Raw genomic sequence first — 20,942 nt, 5'->3', positions numbered from 1 at the left:
AAAATAAACATCAAGTCACTGCAAACCATGATAAATGCTGGTAAGGGAATTAAATAAGTAGTTGAGATAGGTGGTCCAGCACCGCAGTAAATAACACCAGTAACTGCTTGTATATTGTGGGCCAGTGGCCTAACCTCTGTGACTTAGTTTCCTCATCTAAATTGGGGTTACTTCACAGTGCTATTGTGAGGGTTCTGATGCAGTAACATTTACACTGAGATGTGAAGGATGGGGATAGTCCAGCCACACCGGGATGGAAGGAAGAGTCCTTAAGGGAGGGAGAGTCTGAGCAAGTGAGCTTGGATGAGAAAGCACTTCGAAGAGTTGTCTTTTTTCCCCAGAAGCTTAGCGAAGACTTGGACTTCCAGCTGATGTCGTGGTAAAGAATCTGCCTGCCAGTGCAGGAGACACATGAGACAGGGGTGTGACCCCTGGGTGGAGTAGGTCCTCTGGAGGAGGAAATGGCAACCCACTCCAGTATTCTTGCCTGGAAAACTTCATGGACCTGGCAAGTGCCTTCAGGGGCCTGGCAGGCTGCAGTCCACATGATGGCAAAGAGTCGGACAGTATTGAGTACACTCATGGGCACAGACAGGGAAGACTAGTGTGGCTGAAGCATTGAGAGCACAGGGGAGGTTAGGAGAAAGATTAGCTTGAAGGGAGAGGCAGAGCCTGCCTCGCAAAGTTCATTCTGAGTGTCTTACGAAGTCCTCAAAAGGCGTCTAACTGATGGTGCTCGCGTGGGGCAGCGTGCTCTTCATTGCACTCGTGCCCTGTGCCTCGTGAGGGGTTGAGGGCAGCTGCCTGGTCTAATGCTGAGGGGGACACTGAGCCTGAGTGCAGAGCTGGCTGTAGACGGAGCTGTGACTGTTCAGTGCCGCCTGAGATGGGCAGCTCCGTGGAAAGTGACGAATTGCTAATCCCTGAGTTAATTAAGTACACAGCCCAGGATGGGAGTAAAGGACTCTGAGTACCAGCAGAGTGCTTATTGTTCTACAAAGCATTTGTGTTTTAGATTATAGTAATTCCATACTTAAAGTTGAAGCACGTGTGTTTCATAAACCCCCACAACCCTTTTTGGTTACCCCCTGTAAGATTCAAAGACAAACTACCCATATTTAATTGGGTGAGGAAACACACAGCCTATACAACCTCACTTTGAGTAATCCCTTCAGGTTTGTTTGTTTCAGTATATCATCTCTGCTAAGCGTTATTGTTCTACAATCACAACATTTACTTTTTTTTTTTTAACACCATATTTGTTTTAGGAACCATGAATTGTTGGTTGCAGTTTTGGACAGGTTTTTAAAAACATATAGTCAGCGCTCAACGGTCTGTTAATATAAGGGTCTAGAGCCCCGTATTACCCTAGGTTGCAGATGGTGTCGTCACTTGCTTTGAGCGTCAGAGTGCACTATGCTGATATGCATTCTTGTCTACGGGGGAAATTGTCCTCAGAAGAACATTTTTCCAAATCACAGTTTGCTAAGCTAAATAGCACCATTAATTTTTATTTCCTGATTTCCTACCAGGTGGGCATTCTGGAGGGAGGGCAGAGCTGCCAGTCTTGGGTACCTTAGGGGTGATAAAATGAAGAGCTTGTTCACAATCAAATGTATTTTGTGAACAAGCCGTAGATAGTAACATTCTTATGTCAACAGTTCAGAATATCCCAGGTAGCATGAGCTTTTTATATTGCTTTTTATATTGCTAAGCTCTCTCTCTTCCTTTCTCCCCTTGATGTATATAGCATAGAACTCTTTTGTATCCCTTATACTTCTCAGACCCTTTGGAGGTCCTCAGTGCTCATTTTGGCCCAATCTTCCTTTAACTCAACTCCCTCTCCCTAGGTGACTGAATTCAAACCTATTTCTTCACCTATAGAGTCTGTGCAGATCACGCAGAAATCCAGCTTGACCTCCTCACCAAGTTCCAGATCTGTGTATCTGATAGTTTATTCGATATATTTTGTATTTCAAAGGCAACCAAAGTTAGCATAGCCAGAACCTAGCTCATGACATCCCTTCTTCTCACTGACCAGTAGCTCAGCAGGTTGTTTGAGGTGGACAAATGGGATTTTTTTGACAGTTCTTGTTTTGTGGGCCTTCTCCCCCATATAATCTACAATCAAGTCCCAAACTTTTCCCCTCTTAAATGTCTCTCAAATTCATCCACATCTTTCCATCTTCACTACCAACTTCCTGTTTACAGCTCTCATCACCTCACGCCTGGATCGCTGGGTTAGCGCACCCCAGTGACCTTGCTGCTTCCATCGGTGCCCTCGTAGAGTCTGCTGTTGAGCCCTTTGAATTTGCTGAGTAGACAATTATAGTATCTGTAAATATAGAAAGCTTTGTTTCTCTCTTTCTAATTCTTTTTCTCCTTATTTTACTGCCTTAGCTAGGATTCTAGACCAATGCTGAATAAAAATGGTGATCTATATTATGTATCAGATTTAAAAAATAGATGCCTTTGATCAGTTTAAGGTAGTACCTTTCTATTATTAACTTGACAGTAATGTTCATCAATATTACATTTTATTGTGATTGCTGATGTTTTGAACTTATTTGTATCATTTTAGATGTGCATCTTCCTCAACACTCTGATTTTTCTGTCCTTTTTCCTTTCTTTTGACTTGTCTTCAGTTTTCTCACTTGCTTTTCCCCTTTATTAGTTTGAAAGTTATACATTTTATATCTAATTCTACTAGTGGCTAGTTAGATATTCTGTCATACATATTTAACTTAATAAAAATCTGAAGTTAATATCTTCACAGTCCTTCTGAATAATAAAAGATTTTAAAAGACACTGCCACTTCCTTCTTAAATATTATGCTAGAATTGTGTGATACTTCAGGTTTGCCTTTTTTTCTGGTAATTCCACAGATTAGACAGTATTATTGTTTTAAGCAGTCAGTATTTATTCATATGATTTTACTAATAAAAGTTCATCAACACTACTATACTTTAACGTAAAAGTAGTTAAGGTGGCAAATTTCATGTTGTGTTTTCTTATCACACTGGAAATAACTTATCACTTCTCCAGTCATCTTTGATCTTCCATATATGTTTTTCTTCTCCTTCAGGTAAATCTTTTATTATTAATCATAAGAAATTTTATTGGGAGGGTCTCTGATTTTATTCTGAAACTTGGAGGGAAGTTTCCCTGGACATAGACTTCTGGTTCTTTTTTCCACTGTGATTGCTCTAAGGGTTACCTCTCAGTCTTGCTGTTGTTCCTTTATAGGCATTCTGTTGCTTTTCTCTCTGGTGGCCTTTAAGATCATCTCTTTTTCATTGATAGTCTGTATTTCTCAGTGTTATACTTTGGAATGAGTTTGTTTATACAGCTAGAAATTAGTTTTCCTGGATCTGGAGTTTGGTGTTTTTAATACCAGTTTTAAACCATTTCTCATTCATCGTTCTTTTAAATTTTGTATTTTCCCCATATATACTCTTATCTCTCTGAAGTGTCAGCTAATGTATGGTAGACGTCATGTTCTCCATGTCTTATAAACTCTCATATTTTCTATCTTTTTGGTTTTAGGGATTCATCCTGGTTAATTTCTTTGAACTTATTTTCCAGCCAGTTTTCCTCTTTAACAAGATCTGATATACTGTTTGACTCATTGAATGAAATTTTTTATTTTAATCATTATATTATTTTCAGAAATTTGATAGGATTCTTATTCAAATATAATTTTTAAAGTTTTTTGTATGTTTTTGATCATATTTCAAGCATTCTTTCTACTTTTGAACATATTAAATATGAGAGTTAATATTCTTTGTTGGATAATTCCAACAGGGAGAATGTTTGTGAGACTAATTCTGCTGTTTCTGTTTTGGGTGACCTTGATTCCTTGTGCACTTTATTGTCATTATTTTTTAAAGATTTTCTTTGATGAAAACCATTTTAAAAGTCTTTATTGAATTTGTTGCAATATTGCCTGTGTTTTCTTTCTTTATCTTTTTTCCTGATTTTATTTATTTATTCTTTAAATTGAAGGATCATTGCTTTACCGAATTGTGTTGTTTTCTGCCAAATATCAAAATGAATCAGCCATAGGTTCACATATGTCCCCTTCCTCTTGACCCTCCTTCCCATCTCCCTCCCCATCCCACTCCTCTCGGTTGTTACAGAGCTCCTGTTTGAGTTCCCTGAGTCACACAGCAAATTCCCATTGGCTGTCTATTTTACTTATAGTAAGGTAAGTTTCCGTGTTCCTCTCTCCATACACCTCGCCCTCTCCTTCCTACCCTCTCCTGTGTCCATAAGCCGGTTCTCTATGTCTGTTTCTCCATTGCGGCCCTGCAAATAAATTCACTGGTACTGTCTTTCTAGATTCCACATGTATGCGTTAATATATGATATTTATCTTTCTCTTTCTGACTTACTTCACTCTGTATAATAGGCTCTAGGTTCATCTACCTCATTAGAACTGACTGTTTTAATTTTTTTGGCCACGAGGCATGTGGGATCCTAGCTTCCTGACCAGGTATCAAACCCACACACCCTGCATTGGAAAGTAAAGTCTTCAACACTGAACCCCAGGGAAGTCCCTGTTATTATTATTTTTTTAAACTGTATTTCCCTTTCAACTTTGTTAGTTGTTAGGTATTTTTAGCCTTGAATTAAAGTTTTTATTTTTTTCCAAAGAAAATAAAAATTTCTTTCTGTGGTTTACCTGGGGGACACTTTCTCCTTGACAATCCAAGTGAGGCATATGAATTTGGAAAAAATACAACCACAAATAAACACAATTCAGGTGAGGACTGTAGGAGGTATGTTTTTCCTTTTCTACCAAACACCAAGTTTCCTTACTGTTTTTTTTTTTCATGCAATAGATTTATTTCTCACCCTTCTTTATAGGAAGCTGTGGCAACATGGGACATCAGCTTATTGCTGGGGTCTCCAATATGGAGAAGGAAATGGCAACCCACTCCAGTATTCTTGCCTGGAGAATCCCGTGGACGGAGGAGCCTGGTGGGCTGCCGTCTAAGGGGTCACACAGAGTCGGGCACAACTGAAGCGATTTAGCAGCCAATTTGTAGGCTCCAGGACTGATCGCATTTCTTTCTTCCTCGAGCAGCCATCCGCACAGGAGTTTAAGGAAACTAGAGTTGAGCCAATGCCTCAGAGGCAGAAGCTGGCTTCATTGCTCCGTGAGTGTGTTCCTCCTGTATGGGTTCTGTACTTTGTCGACAGTTCATGGCCTCATTTTAAAAATCCAGCTTTGGTAGTCATTTTCACCGAGAGGCTCTCCATGGCACTGTCTCCACTACAATGCCAAAAGTGGAGATCTTTTAATGCCATTGCAGCCAGAATGATCTTTCCACATCTCAGGTCTGATGGAGGTGCTCACCTTCTCAAAATCCTCCAATTTCTTCTCATTGCTCTCAGAATGAAGGCAAAGCTTCCCATGACCTGGGAAGGTCTGTGGGTCTGGCCCCTGGCTGCCTGCCGGCCTCGCTTCACCCAGCTTACCCAGATTCTCTCCACTCTGGGTTCAGGGGCCCCCGCTCGGTCCCTCTGACTCACTCGGCTCCCTTCTGCTGCAGGGCCTGTATGCCTGCTTTCCTGGGGATGGAATGCCCCTTCTCCCTTTCTCCTCATCTTCTCTCATTCTCATTTCCTGGGTCACCTCAAGCATCACTCTCTCAGGGAACCTCTCCCTGTCCTTCTCTGGGTCAAATCTCTTCATATTCTCACCGTCCATGCATTTGTTTTCAAGTATGTACCACAAACACACACTTGTTGAGCACCTATTATATGATGATCGCTGTACTATCAAGGAATTTGAAAAGAGAAATAAAAATTGACACCCAAATGCCTAGCACAGCTTCCATTTTACATATTTGGGTATGGATTTTTTTTTCCTTTTATAGATTCCTTGACAGCGTTATTGGTATATAGTAGGTGCTCAACTAACATTTATTAGTTGAATAAATTTTCTAATACCTGCTCAAGCCAAGTAAAAGTTTCCTTCTGGGTTTTGGGGCTCCATTACGGTTTTAGTTTCCCCTCCCTCCTCCTTCATGGCTTGCTTCCTGGAGTGACTGATGCCCTCTGCTCTGGGTTCTCGGACAGCCATGCACAGCTGTGTCAGCAGGGTAAGGCCACTGTAGGTCAGAGCCCCTCTTCTGTGATCAGCATTCTCCTCTTCCTGGCATGACTTAATGGAATAATCTGGTGGCTCCTCCACTGTAATAAGTGTCAGAAGGCAGCCTCTCCTAGCCCTGGAAGCCAGCAGACAGCGTGTTGAAGGCCTGCCTGCAAGCCTTGGTCTGCTGTGCACACTGCGGGTCTTGCTTCTCCGAATCTGAGTTTTTCCCCTGTTTTGGAGGCATCCATGGGGCAGAAGGAAGGTGTGTCTTGTTATTAATTCACAGGTCGTCTCAGGCCTGGAAATCTAAAGCCAGTAAAAAGGTTTTCAGTACATGGGTACCTGTCAACTTTTCCCCTCCAAGCCTACAGCTTCTAAAAGGCCTGTAACTCAGCATTTATTCTTCCCTACATTCAGCACCAGCACATTTTATACCTGTCTCAGGCATGCTGGGCAATAAAACCTGGTTCTTCTTTTTAAGCCATTGACTTAAAAATGAATGTTTCCATCTTGTTAAAAAATTAGTCTTGTGATCAAGGTTTGGTTTGCATTAGCAATTAAGTGTTTACCCAACAAATATTTATTGAATAGCCACTAGACCACTCTGCTAAGCACTGGAAATATGACAGTGAATCATGGAGACACATGGGATTTTTACTCTAGATGGGAAGGGAGTCATTAAGCAGGTTGCTGTGTGGTGAATGTGAAATTAAGAGAGGTGTGTGTGTATGAGATGCCTTGAGAGCATGTAACCATCAGATCATATCCTGAGGTCATGGAGGTGTTCTGGAGGAAGTTCTGTCCAAGCTGTGACCTGAGTGATGAGTAGGAACTGGCAGGTAAGGAGAAAGCTGAAAGGAAGTCCCTGAGACAGTAGAGATTTGGCTTAATTGAGCTGTGGAAAGGCGGAGTGGCGGGAATTCAGTGATGGAGGCATTCGAGTAGCAGAAGGTTGCCTAGAAGGACAGTAAGGGCTAGACCTTGACGATCCTTGAAAGTCAGGCCATGGAATCTGGACAGTATTCTGAGGGAAATAGGGAGCTATTAAAGGATTTTTGACAAGAGAATAATATGGTGGCATTTGTGTTTGTAGAGTGGTCCCTCTGACCATTGTGTAGAAAATGGATTGAAAGGGATTAAGAGTGAAGGAAGGGAGGTGGTTCAGAAACCTCTACAAATGAGAGGTAATGGGGACTTGGATGAAAAGGGTGCTGATGAAGATGAAGAATAGTAAATGGCATTGGTGGCTATAGTTAACAATATTGTATCACAGCGGTTCCCAGCCTCCTGGCCCTGGGTGGTGCTCATCTGTGGCCTGTTAGGAACTGGGCCACAGAGCAGGAGGTGAGTGGTGGGTGAAAATTAAATCATTCCACCTCCCAGTTCAAGGAAAAATTGTCTTCCATAAAACCAATCCCTTTTTGGTGACAAAAAGGTGGGGACTGCTGATGTATTATATACTTGAAAGAGCAAATTTTACATGTTCTCAACACACACACACACACACAATTTTGTGGTTATGAATGTGTTGACCAGCCTCATTGTGGCAGTCCTTCTACAGCATATACTTGTATCAAGTTATCACACGGTATTCCGAAACTTACACAGTTTTATAGGTTAATTGTACTCAGTAAAACTACAGAAAATGGCACTTGGTGCCTGAGAAGACCCACCCGTACCTACTCCGGGCCCTGACTTGGGCACCGATGCGGCCCTGCCATGCGGGGGCCTCGGCAGTGTGAGCGGGCTTGGTCTTAGATGACTGTCGTACCCCACCTTGACTCTTTGACAGCAGAAGCCAGTTAGGAGTCCTAGAGGTTTTCCTCAGTGGTCCTGTGATCTCCTTAGAGGGAAGGGGACCAGTGCTGGAGTGGAGTGAGCCGGGAAGGTCTCTCGCTTAGAGCTCAGTCCAGGGACTCAGGCAGCAGCTCTTTCTGCCACCCTGCTGTCTCCTGGCACCTTGTCCAGCCCTCAGCCTTCCTACCACTCAGACGAGGTTCCCAAGAACACGAACCTTGGAGTGTTTGGACTTGATTCTTCCTCAGGTGTTCTCAGATTTCAAAACAGAGTTTTACTGCACATGCATTTTTAAAACCAGCACCATTAGTAAAGAAAATGTTAAAAATTCTATTTAACTCTACACACCAAATGTCAAGGCTCTTCGTGGAACAAGAGCAGGGGTTAATCTTGTTAGTCAAGGGTTAATCTGGGGTTACTCATACTTCTCGGGAGGCCGCAGACTGAAAGGGCAAAGTTCAGACGGTTTTGGCATGAACACCGTTTAGAGTAATTCTGACTTGACATTTCTCAGGCCAGTGTCCCTCTGGCTTCAGTCCAGGCCGTGCACCAGGAAGTAGGTTAGAAATGAGCATCTTGATCTCACGACTGTGAAGGGACATCAGCCTCCAGGTGTGGCCTCGAGCTGCAACTCCTGCTCCAGCTCCAACTCCCATGATGAGAAGGCGAGAATTCAGCAAAGACTCTGTGGAAAGGTTTGTCGGAGAAGGCGATGGCACCCCACTCCAGTACTCTTGCCTGGAAAATCCAATGGATGGAGGAGCCTGGTGGGCTGCAGTCTATGGTGTTGCTAAGAGTCGGACACAACTGAGCGACTTCACTTTCACTTTTCACTTTCATGCATTGGAGAAGGAGATGGCAACCCACTCCAGTGTTCTTGCCTGGAGAATCCCAGGGGTGGGGGAGCCTGGTGGGCTGTCGTCTATGGGGTAGCACAGAGTCGGATATGACTGAAGCAACTTAGCAGCAGCAGCAACAATAGAAAGGAACTGGAAGCCAAGAAACATTCACTCGTCTTCCCTACCCCCAAAGAGTAGATAGTTCTTCTTAAATTAAAAGTGATACTTCAGTTCAGTTCAGTTCAGTTCAGTCACTTAGTCATGTCCAACTCTTTGCGACCACATGAATCACAGCACGCCAGGCCTCCCTGTCCATCACCATCTCCCGGAATTCACTCAGACTCACGTCCATCGAGTCGGTGATGCCATCCAGCCATCTCATCCTCTGTCGTCCCCTTCTCCTCCTGCCCCGAATCCCTCCCAGCATCAGAGTCTTTTCCAATGAGTCAACTCTTCGCATGAGGTGGCCAAAGTATTGGAGTTTCAGCTTTAGCATCATTCCTTCCAAAGAACATCCAGGGCTGATCTCCTTCAGAATGGACTGGTTGGATCTCCTTGCAGTCCAAGGGACTCTCAAGAGTCTTCTCCAATACCACAGTTCAAAAGCATCAACTCTTCTGTGCTCAGCTTTCTTCACAGTCCAACTCTCACATCCATACATGACCACTGGAAAAACCATAGCCTTGACTAAACGGACCTTTGTTGGCAAAGTAATGTCTCTGCTTTTCAATGTGCTATCTAGGTTGGTCATAACTTTTCTTCCAAGGAGTAAGTGCTTATAAAACCAAAATATAACATAAAAATGTATAAAGGGATGGTTGATATACAGAATTCCTTTTCTAAGAGGTAATGAAATGAATGTATAGACTTTACTAAGCATGTGTGTGTGCACATGTGTATAATCATTATGCAACTTATTTTTTTTCTGTTATGAACCAGAGAATAGTAAGCTTAGTAAAATAATTCAGAGGAAGACAAATACTACATGTTATCACTTATATGTAGAGTGTAAAAAATAATACAAGTGAATATATCTGCAAGACAGATTCACAGACATAGAAAACAAACTTATGGTTACCTAAGGGAGAGGGAGGAGAGGGAAGGACAAGTTAGGGGTATGGCATTAACAGATACTACTATTACATACAAAACAGATAAGCAGAAAGGTTATACTATATAGCACAGGGAATTATACCCATTGTCTTGTAATAATCTCTAATGGAGTATAATCTGCAAAAAATACTGAATCATTGTTGTACATCTAACATGATATTGTAACTCAACTACATTTTAATCAAATTTCGAAAAAAGATATCGAGAACACTTTCCGGGTCATTAGGAAACTAAAGAAAGATATGGTAAGAGAAAGAGTCAAGACCTTTTTAATTTCTTTTTAGGACCAAAACTTTTTAGATCAACTTGGCCTGAGAGAAAGAGCTGGAAGAACTTTGCTGAGTATTAGCTTCTCTTTCAAGTAAATGATGTAATCTATATTTTTCTCTATATGTCTTGAAACCATGGAAAATTGTGTGTGTGTGTGTGTATTTATTTCTATCCTTAGGAACATTGTTTTGGGAACACTCAATTTCTAATCATATTGAGGGAAAAGACCCTGAACACCATTTTCCATGCTAATGGAGAAATTTACCTAAGTGCAGACTGATGCATCTTAGTTCTTCCTGCCAAATTATGTAAAGGCTGAAGCTCCTCTCAGCAGAATGAAGGATGACACAGGGCACACATCACACTCTATTCATAGCTTAGAGTTCTTTTCAAGGCTTTTGCCTGCATTTTATTACCTACTTACTATTAATTTATTACACAGGGTTGCCATATTTTAAAAGTAAAGTGAATGTTTTAGATGGATTGTTTTTCTTTCATTTCTTCCATATTGTTGACTTCTATTTTTCTTTTTTAAGTTAGACTGTTTATGCTTCTACCTTAGGATAGTTTTTCTTCAGTGATTGCATTAATTTGTGTGCATTCACTCTAGACATTTTTCAAAACAGGATCCCCACATGTTGAGTTTGTCTTTTATTCCCTCTTATCTACAAATCATTCTTCCCCTGGGGTGATTTACAGAAAGAAGCCTGTTTAGTGAAACTTCTTTGCAGTTTGCCTTAAGGGGCAGTCCCTTCTCAAATGTCAGATTCTGGAGAAGTAACAGCTCAAGTAGAGAGAATTTTGTCCATGACAAAAGTGTTAGCACCAGGAACCAGTCTGAGCCTTGCCTATGGACAGCTGGTTATATTCAGCTCAATCAAGTCTGAATGAAATACTCTGGCCACCAGAGCTGCTTGAGAGTTCATACTGGCCGCTGCTGCTGCTAAGTCGCTTCAGTCCTGTCCGACTTTGCGCGACCCCATAGACGGCAGCCCACCAGGCTCCCCTGTCCCTGGGATTCTCCAGGCAAGAACACTGGAGTGGGTTGCCATTTCCTTCTCCAATGCATGAAAGTGAAAAGTGAGAGTGAGGTCACTCAGTCATGTCCCACTCTTAGCGACTTTGTGTTAAACCCTAGCCCTTCTCCTAGCCCTTCCTTTAGAGTTATCCTAGCCTTTCCTTATAGAGTTTCTTTCTAATTATCCTAGCCCTTCCTTATAGAGTTCCTTTCTAACATAGCTTTTTTTCTTTCTCTTCTGAGAATAACTCCTTACATTTCAACTTTTGGTACACTTAGAACAAAATTTTCTCTGGTCATTGTTGAGCTGGACAACTCACTCCAGGCTTATTGCCCAAAAATTCCATGTCTTAATCTGCAGTTTATGATCCAGTTCAGATCCATAGACCTTGGTGGTAAGAGAGGGGGTGGTGATGGTGGTGATGACCATGTGGAGAACCACAGGATAAGAGAGAGGACATCTCTTCATGATCCCTTTTCAGCTCTATTGTTTGATTTAAGTGTGACTGCTGAGTGCACTGAAGGGTTTCTTTCTATAAGTACAATCAATAAATGCAAGGATGACTTTCAGACAGACTCAGCCACTGGTTTGGCTACAGTTTTTCTTTATCCCAGACTGCAGAGGGGTGGAGAGAGAGAGACAAAGAGACAGAGAGGTAGGTAGGTTCTGATCCTAGAGGGCTGTGAATTTTTCAGAGTAATTACTCTTCGGAAACTATGAATGGCTTAATGGTTGTTTTTGTAGAGTCACTAATTTACACCTCCTGCAATAGACTGAATTATTGGCTCAGGGGCAGGAACATCAGTTAGGTAACTTTGGATTTAGAGCTTGAACAGAAAAAGGTTAGAGCCAGCCATCTAACTTCCCTAGACAGTCCCAGAACTCATCCTAGGGGTGAATGATGCTATCCTGTCTACTGTGACTTATTCTGGTTCCCGGAAACCTACTATTACTTGGCTCTGTTCCTGGAGGCAGTATTACCTAGAGGTTGTATGGCGTGCGTGCTCAGTTGTGTCCAACTTTTTGTGACCCAGTGGACTGTAGCCTACCAGGTTCCTCTGTACATGGGATTTTCCAGGCAAAAATACTGGAGTGGATTGCTCGTTCCTTCTCCAAGGGACCTTCCCAACCTGCATCTACTGTGTCTCCTGCATTGCTGGGCAGATTCTTTACCATGAGCGCCACCTGGGAAGCCCCGTGCCTGGTGGTTAAAGGAGTGAAATTTGGATCCAGACACTCTTGGACTCAAATTCTGACTCTGCCGTTTATGAGCTGAGTTAGTAGAGTGTCTGGTGCATAGTGAATGCTTAATAAATGGTAGCTATTGTCAGCATTAGTTGTCTTAGTGGTAAAAGTAATAATAATAAAGGTAGTCTAGCAGAAGTTGACTGTTAGGACCTTCCTTAAGATGCTGTTTAGGTACCATTAGAATCAGCTGAACTACTATGACTTCTAGATTCATATGACGTTTCTGTATAGCCACATTGAATGTGCTAAGGTTTAAGGGGCAGGGTGCTGAGGACTGAGAGGGCCTCTGGCAGTGGCTTACTGGGGTCAGTGTCTGCTGGAGCCCATTCTCTCTCCTCGGCTTCCATTCCCCTGTTCATGCCTCTTTTTTTCTTTCTCCTATGTAAGATGTCGATAATAATAACCTCTGTCAAATTAGCTAATCCATGCGAAAAAATGAGCACAGTGCCTGACCCTTAGGAATCACTCAAGAGTAATATTAAACTTTTATTGTTCAATTTTTCTCACTATACAGCTATTCATTATTTACCTATTGGTTGGCCTCGTGACTTCTTAGGGATAGAGACTGAGTCTTACTCTGTTTATCTCCATTGCAGTGCCTGGCACATAGTAGGGGCTCAAAAACCAGCAGTTGCTTTTATGAAGTTTCTGGTTTCTTCCTCCTACGGCTTTAGATAGCAAAAAGGAGTGGTTCCAGAAGAAAACGGTGGTAGTACATAACAATAGCTAGTATTTATTGTTAACTGTGTACTAGGCACTCTGTTAATTGCTTTACATGTTTTATTTTAAGGTAGGGCAACTGTGTGGGGCTAGTACCACTTTACTAATGAGAACACTGAACCTTCTAGAAATGAAGAAGTTTAGCCAAGATTGCCCACTTGGTCAGTGGCAGAGCAGGGGTTAGAAAGCATGCAGTCTCACTGAAGTGTCTCTGTTGCTTCCCAGAGGTGGGCAGGAAGCCAGGAGGATGCCAGGGAATGTGGCTCAGATGAGCAGGAAGAGGCTGAGGTACAAGGTATAGAAATGAAAAGGGGCCAGGGCCCAGGAAACCCTCCACCCTGGATTCCAAGTTGAATCTTCCTCCTGGCTTTCTGCAGACTGGGGTTGCCTTGGTTCAACTCTACCTTCCTGGGTTGCTGGCCTGAGGTTGGCATCCCCGTTTTCGGCTGAGGCTTTAGGTACCTGTGTGGAGGAGGTGGTGCAAAGCATTGTACACACCATATGGGGCCCTGTTTGCATTTAGTGAGTGCTCAGCTGTGCACAGTGTCTCCTTAATGAACCACATGCCAGTCAAGCGTCGCTATATTTATCTAAGCCCTGGGAGCTGAGTGCCTGCTGTGATTGGACTCTCATGCCCCAGAACAGCGCCTTGCAGGTTGTTCCAGTTTTCCTTGTGGTCAGGGCCTTCAGGCCCTTCAATAATTTGTTCCCTGGCAGAATCAGCTGGTTTCTAGGTGTTCTGAAGCCAGAAAAAATGTTTCCCTCCTGAAGGAGGGATATATACAGGGAATAAGTGCTAAAGAAGGACCTTGAAACTACATCTGCTGTGCCCTTGACTTCAAGGCTACATTCAAACCTTGCAGACAGATGAGGCATTATTTTTCTTTTCTCCTCATGTTTCTTAGGAGAGGACCCACAGTCCTGAATGTGCCCTGCCCCTGCATCCTCATCAGTTTAATTTCTTCCATATAATCTAAAACCTTTATGCGTTTTTCCTTACTCTTTCTAGGAAATACTCTGTTTATATGCACTCAGATCAAAGAGCATGCCAATATGATCACTTCTGTGGTCAGAAATCAACAGTAGGAATTACTGATATTTACTTAACATTTATTAAGTGCCAGCTACAATACTAAGCACTTGAGAGACATCATCTCACTTTTTTTTCACAAAGTAACCCTTTGAATGGGCATCATGTCTCTGTTTTATCAACAAGAATGGTTTAAGTTTCAGAGATATAATTTGTCTAAGGCTACACGGCCAGTCTATGCAGGAGTCTAGCTAGACAGAAAAGTTCTTTACTAAATAGTTTTTCACTTCCTTTCTTCTTCCCAACTGTAGTCATTTTCTTCAACTGTTCTTCCCATTCCCACCAAATAAAAGCCCAGGCTTAAAAATTCACACACACACATACACAGACAGGACTGGTAAGACTGCGACAATTTAGCTTAATGGTGTAGCCACTGTGGGACACAGGCCGTTTGTGGTTTTCTCAGGGTGTGTGCCCAGAAGTGGGATTGCTGGGTCATGTGGTAGTTTTATTCCTAGTTTTTAAAGGAGCCTCGGTACTGTTCTCCATGGTGGCTGTGTCAATTTAGGTTCCTACCAACAGTGCAAGAGGGTTCCATTTTCTCCACACCCTCTCCAGCATTTATTGTTTGTAAATTTTTTGATGATGGCTTTTCTGACTGGTGTGAGGTGGTACCTCATTGTAGTTTTGATTTGCATTTCTCTAATAATGAGTGATCTTGAGTATCTTTTCCTGTGTTTGTTGGACATCTGCATGACTTCTTTGGAGAAATGTCTGTTTAGGTTTTCCTCCCACCCAAATGTTCATTGCAGCACTGTGCACAATAGCCAGGACACGGAAGCAACCTAGATGTTCATCGACAGATGAGCGGATAGAGAAGTATGGTACACATAGACAGTGGAACGTCACTCAACCATAAAAAGGAGTACATTTGAGTCACTTCTAGTGTGGTAGATGAACCTAGAGTCTGTTATATAGGTGGGGAGGGGTGTGGGCGGGGAGACTCGGCTTTGCCACCATCTTGTAAATGTTCTATAGAATGAAGTAGGTCAGAAAGAGAAAAACGAATTTTATATATTAATGCATATGTATGGAATCTAGAAAAATGGTACTGATGAACCTCTTTGCAGGGCAGGGATAGAGACACAGACTTTGGACACAATGGAGGAAGGAAAGGGTTGGACGAATTGAGAAAATAGCACTGAACCGTATACATTACCATATGTAAAACAGATAGCCAGTGGGAGATTTCTGTATGACTCAGGGAGCTCAGCCTGGTGCTCTGTGACAGCCTAGAGGGGTGGGATGGTGGGGGGTGGGGGAGAGGATCGAGGGAAGGAACATACGTATATCTGTAGCTGATTCACGTTGTACGGCAGAAGCCAACCCTATTGTAAAGCAGTGATCCTCCACGTAAAAATAAATTTAAAAACATGCAAACCATTTCCTCACAGGATTGTTTCTTATCCTTTGTAAAACTTTGGCACCTGTAGATTGTATTTCCACTCGACTGGAATGTGGTATTATGGTGCTTAACCTGTAAGGTGAGTAGTAGGGAGCAGCCCAGATTCCCATGGAGGCAGGTGCCCCAATCTTGGCCTTGTGAGATGTGTGTCATCTCTGCTGTGTGTGAGAGTCTCAGAGCATGGAAAGAGAAGAACGCTGAGTTCTGGGTCTAGCCCTGCCGCTGGTGCAGCCTGTGACCTAGAGCAGATCACATCTGTTCTGCTGGTAGAAACTAAGCTTGCTTTCCCACAAAGCTGAAATCTGAGTAGAAGGGCTTGACTTGGTCTTACAACCTAAAAGTCTGTTTGCCTTCCCACCTTAGTCAGTAACATTTACAAGATGGTGGCAAAGCCGAGTCTCCCCCCGCCCCTCCCCGCCTCAGGCCCTCAGTCTCGCCATCTGCCTGGGCCCCGTGCTTGCTGCCTCCCCGGCAGCTCTTGGTTTAGAACACCAGGGAGCTGCAGGCAGATGCCTCTCTCACCCTGCAGAGTTCTGACCAGAGAGGAGTTTCAGTGAACCCAGCCAGCGCTAATCTAAGTGGAAAAGGGTGTTATTGGAAGAATAGTTATGCAGCTCATAAAACCCAAAATGTGTTAAATAACTAGACATAGGGATGCCGGGAATCAGGGTACCCTCAAATACCTCTCCAGCGAGAGTTCATGAACTTTCCCCCTTGAGCACTGCCTGGGATGACTCCCAACACAGCCCATTTCTGAGATTTTCTGTTAAAAATCATGAATTCTGTCATGGACTAGTCAATTGTGGGAGGGGGTGTGGGGGTGGGCAGGGTCAATCAGCAGGAAGAAGCTGTTGGAGGCCATTGTTGTGGGCAGCACAAATGGTCCAAAGCAGAGGACTGGGTGGGATGCCCCCACACACGTGGACCCAGCAGCATACAAATATGTGTGCCTTACAGAGAAAGGCCATATATAGCAGATAATGATGTGTTCACCATGGACAGCTGCATCTGGGTGTTAAATGTGGGAGAAAGACACCATAGACCAGTAACAGAAATTACAATGTCACTTATTAAATGTTTTCAGGCGGCTGTGGTTAGAGGAAAGAGTAAGGGATCTCAAAGCAAAAGCCTTGGGGGAGGGACCATCCATTAGCTTAGCTTTAGGCACAAAGAAAATCTCACAGTACCGTCTCAACAAGGAAAGTACCACCACTGTGAATTAGGATCTTCCCTTCCTTCCTCCCGCGCTTCTTAGGCGGCGCTAGTGGTAAAGAACCCATCTGTCAGTGCAGGATATATACAAGACCCAGGTTCTATCCCTGGGTTGGGAAGATACCCTGCAGGAGGAACTGGCAACCCACTCCAGTATTCTTGCCTGGAGAATCCCATGGACAGAAGAGCCTGGTGAGCAATGGCCCATATGGTCACAAAGAGTATGAAATGACTGAAGTGACTTGGCATGCACGCACGTACTTCCTTCCTGCCAGACCCTGTCTCATCATTTGGGCAGTGTTCAATCTATTGAGAGTTTATGTCTTTATTTGTACAATACTCCTATTCCAACAATTAACAACAGTTAACACTTAGCCAGGACTCAGCATGTGCCCAGCAGGTCACATGTGTGTGAGCTGGGCTCCTCACAGTCCTTGGACACAGTTCTGGCACAGCCTGCATTTGTAGGTGAGAAACTGAGGCTTACAGGAGTTAAGGCTGGTAGCGAGGAACCCAGTCCAGTGGTGGACAAAGGGATGGAGCGGCCAGGCCCAGGAGCCTATGGCCAGGTCTGAATTCTGGCCCCTGCACTTCTGGCATGGAGTCCTTGGGCATGCTGCTGAGTCACTGATGTGTAAAGTGGGGATAAGGACGCGTCCCTCACCATAGTGTGGGATGGGGGTGTGTGATCTAATAACACAGACAGTGCCTGGAGGCGGAGTGGTGCCCTGTTTTGTTTGCTGTTACTAATAAGGGCTTCAGTTAGTCCTGGGCAGTTAGAGATTAGAACCCAGGCTGACTGACTCCAAAACACATCCTCCATGACAAAACCTCTCTGGTTCAGGCCTGAGAGGTGCAGGAGAGGGAAAAAGGGGAGAGGAGGAGGAGGAGGCAGGGGAGGGCGAGGGAGCGCAGAGGAGGGGAGCCTCAGAACTCCGGGTTTCTCTCAGCCTGGTCGCTATGACCTTGAACTAGATACCTAGAAAGGCAGCAGCAGTTCCTGGATCCCTGTACTGGACTGAAGCATTCTGGCTTCCCCTTAAGCTTCTTACTGCAGGAGGCTTTAGGAAGGGGCTACTTAGGAAAAAAGAAGAGAGGAGGCAGAAAGAGTGACTAAGAAGAGAGATGAAGTCAGAGAGAGAGAGAGAAAAGCAGATAAACATACAAGCTGACAGAGAGAGAGTAAATGATACCCAAAAGAAGAGAAACATAGACACCCACTTTGAGACGAGAAAGGAAGTAGAGCAGGAGCTTAAAGAAAAGCAGGTGAGAGGCTGGGCGAGGTGGAGCAGAGACAGAGCGGAGGTGGCCGCGCTGCCCTGCCTGCGACTGCGGGAGGGGCGGACCCTGCAGTGCGTTGGCGCTCCATCCAAGCAGAGCACCTCCCAGGCAGCAGGCAGCCCAGGGGCTGGGCCGAGGAGGGCTGTGACAGGAGGCCTCTGTATCTGAGTGGGAGACAGGAGCGCTCTGCTCTGTGACTTGCCCAGGATGCCACAGATGGGGTGCAGATTTTTCACCAGTTGGTGATAAAGGCTTGTTCGGAGAGGCCTTGGGCTGAACAACATACCAAGGTTGGGCCACAGGGTGCTGAGACTCGGGAGCCTAAAGACTGATTTTACACCAGGGGATGGTTTCTTACATTAGACAGACTGAGAATCTCTGCAAGGATATCCAGGCTTTGTGCTCATGCTCAGTCGCTTAAGTCATGTCTGAGTCTTTGCCAGCCCATGGACTGTAGTCCGCCAGGCTCCTCTGTCCATGGAATTCTCCAGGCAACAATGCTGGAGTGGGTTGCCATGATCCAGGGATGGAACCCCTGTCTCTTGCATTGCAGGATCCATCCTTAATAATTACCAGTTTTTCAGTAGGATTGATGAGGAATCTCACTTCATAAGTAATGCATTTTTAAAAACAATATCAATTTAGGAACTTTATAATCAGAGGAACAAAAGTTTTAAATTAAGTCCTCAGTACACTCCTGAAATGAGAGGGCAGGGAGAATGACATCCCTTGACAGACAGCACGGATGACTGTGTTCATCCCACAAGTGGGCAGTGGCTAAGGGGAAGGGCAGAATGTTTGAAATATTTCTCCTTGATGCTTCCAAAATACTTTGAAAACCTGATGACAAGTCTCCCTCTGATTCTTCAAGAAGGATGAAATTATTAATGTCCCTTCAGCTTGGACAAGTTTCATTCCTTTGAGATTCTTCAGGGTTTGAATAAAAGGCAGGAGGGGAATGATTTATCATGTCGAGTCAGTCGCATGGTGCCTGTTGTGCTTGTGGACCTGGGCTTCCCCTGAGAAGACCGTGCACCACCCCCCGCCCTCTGAGAGGGTCATGCACCAGCCACTGCTGCACCAGCCCCCGCCCCTTGAGTCCACGTCTCCACCCCTTTCCCAGTTTCAAACCAAGTTCGTAGCTGGCACACTCTTTCACAGGTATTGCTTGTTGCTTTGAGAAATGATTCAAATGTGTCTTCTTTCAGGCTTTACGAAGGCAAGGAACAGATGGAGTTTGAAGAATCCATGAGACGGCTCTTTGAATCCATCAACAACTTGATGAAAAGTCAATATAAAACAACCATCCTTTTGCAGGTTGGTTTACACTAAAAAAGAAAAAAAAAATTGTCTTTTTCCTTGGTCATCTGATAGAAAACAGCACGGTGAGATAATGCCTACTTTTGTTTGAATGGGCACAGCCCTGTGTTAATTGAAGGCCTGGGCTGGCCTCGTGGTATAGGGATCATGAACACCAAGCAAGGGCTCCTCGGGACAGCAGAAGGCTTATTTGTTTGTTTCCCATGAAAGCAGCAGTGCTTCTTGTTGAATAACTCTGAAGCTTTTGCTCTCTGGAAGGAAACAGGTCAGACCTGATCTATTTTTAGTGGTGAGAATAGTTAAGGTGTCAGTCTCTGAAACTGTCCACTTTTTAATCTCAACAATGTAAACTCAGATCCCCTTTGGGGTTGAGAGTCTCCTTAATAAACAAGAGATACTTTGAGAGAATGGGACCTCTGATTTAGTGGTTCATGAATCATATCTACAAGCTCTGTAAATCTTTGAGAAACCTATGTTTGAGAAAGAGTTTAGCAGCCAAGAGACTGAGTGAGGAGGCTGATTGAGGTTGACCTTCATAACTATCACGGCACTAATTCACAAGTGCCTCATGAGTTGTGAAGAAGAAAACTCAAGCACAATTGATCTAAACCAATGAGTCAATGCACACGACTGCCCCTTCTTTTGATAAGGTATCTTTTTAATTGCTAGCTTAAATGCCCGCTAGTTAGCTATGCCTGGTGTTGCCCGGCCTCTGGTTAGAATGAATGAGGTGTTCAGCTAGAATGCAGGTGAGGATGCAAAAGCAGAAGTCTTTCTTGGAGTGTCTGTTGCTAACGTGATGGGTTCCAAACTTTGCACAGTGAAATCACATGAGGATCTTGAATACACTCTGATGACTAATTACCACCAGCATACATCCTAATGGAATTGGTATGGAGTGTGACCAGGGAAAGGGGAGTTTGAAAACCTCCCCATTTGATTTTCATATGAAGTGAAGTTTGGGAGTCACTCTGATAATGTAATGGCTTCCTTTGATTTAACTAATGTTGGGAACTTCTGTATGTGAGTGAGAGTGTGTGGGTGTGTGTGTGTGTGTGTGTGTGTAGAGAGGAGCTTTGTCTCATTCATCATTACATCCTCAGCATATAGAACAGTCCTAGTATATAGTTGATACTTGGTAAATATCTGTGGAATGAGTAATCCTTAGAATAGATGTTAAGATCTCTGTTTCATAGGTATGGAAATTGAAGGGCTCCTGTCTGCTAAGGGGTGTAGAGGGGATTCAGATCTCTTCCTGCCTGGCTCTAAGGAGCATGTTCTGAACTGCTACAGTATACTGTTGTTTACACTACACATTTAGTACCTACTGTGGATATGGGGCTTCCCAGGTGGCGTTAATGATAAAGAACCTTTCTGCCAATTCAGGAGACATAAGTGATGCAGCTTCTGTCCCTGGGTTGAGAAGATCCCTTGGAGTAGGAAATGACAACCCTCTCCAGTATTCTTGCCTGGGAAATCCCATGGATAGAGGAGTCTGGCAGGCTACAGTCCATGGGGTCTGTAG

General features: G+C 43.9%; 1 protein-coding gene across 1 annotated transcript in view; it reads left to right on the top strand.

The window, feature by feature from the left end:
* DOCK2 (dedicator of cytokinesis 2) overlaps window positions 1–20,942 on the top strand; it is a 456,743-nt gene that overhangs the window by 91,076 nt on the left and 344,725 nt on the right. The window contains exon 23 of the mRNA XM_040262783.1: window positions 19,306–19,414. Within this exon, the coding sequence (XP_040118717.1) occupies window positions 19,306–19,414 (109 nt within the window). The remainder of the gene's footprint in view (window positions 1–19,305; window positions 19,415–20,942) is intronic.

This window comes from Oryx dammah, unplaced genomic scaffold (genome assembly GCF_014754425.2).
Source record: "Oryx dammah isolate SB20612 unplaced genomic scaffold, SCBI_Odam_1.1 HiC_scaffold_20, whole genome shotgun sequence".
Taxonomy (NCBI): Eukaryota; Metazoa; Chordata; class Mammalia; order Artiodactyla; family Bovidae; genus Oryx; species Oryx dammah.
This window is presented reverse-complemented; position numbering and strand designations above follow the sequence as displayed.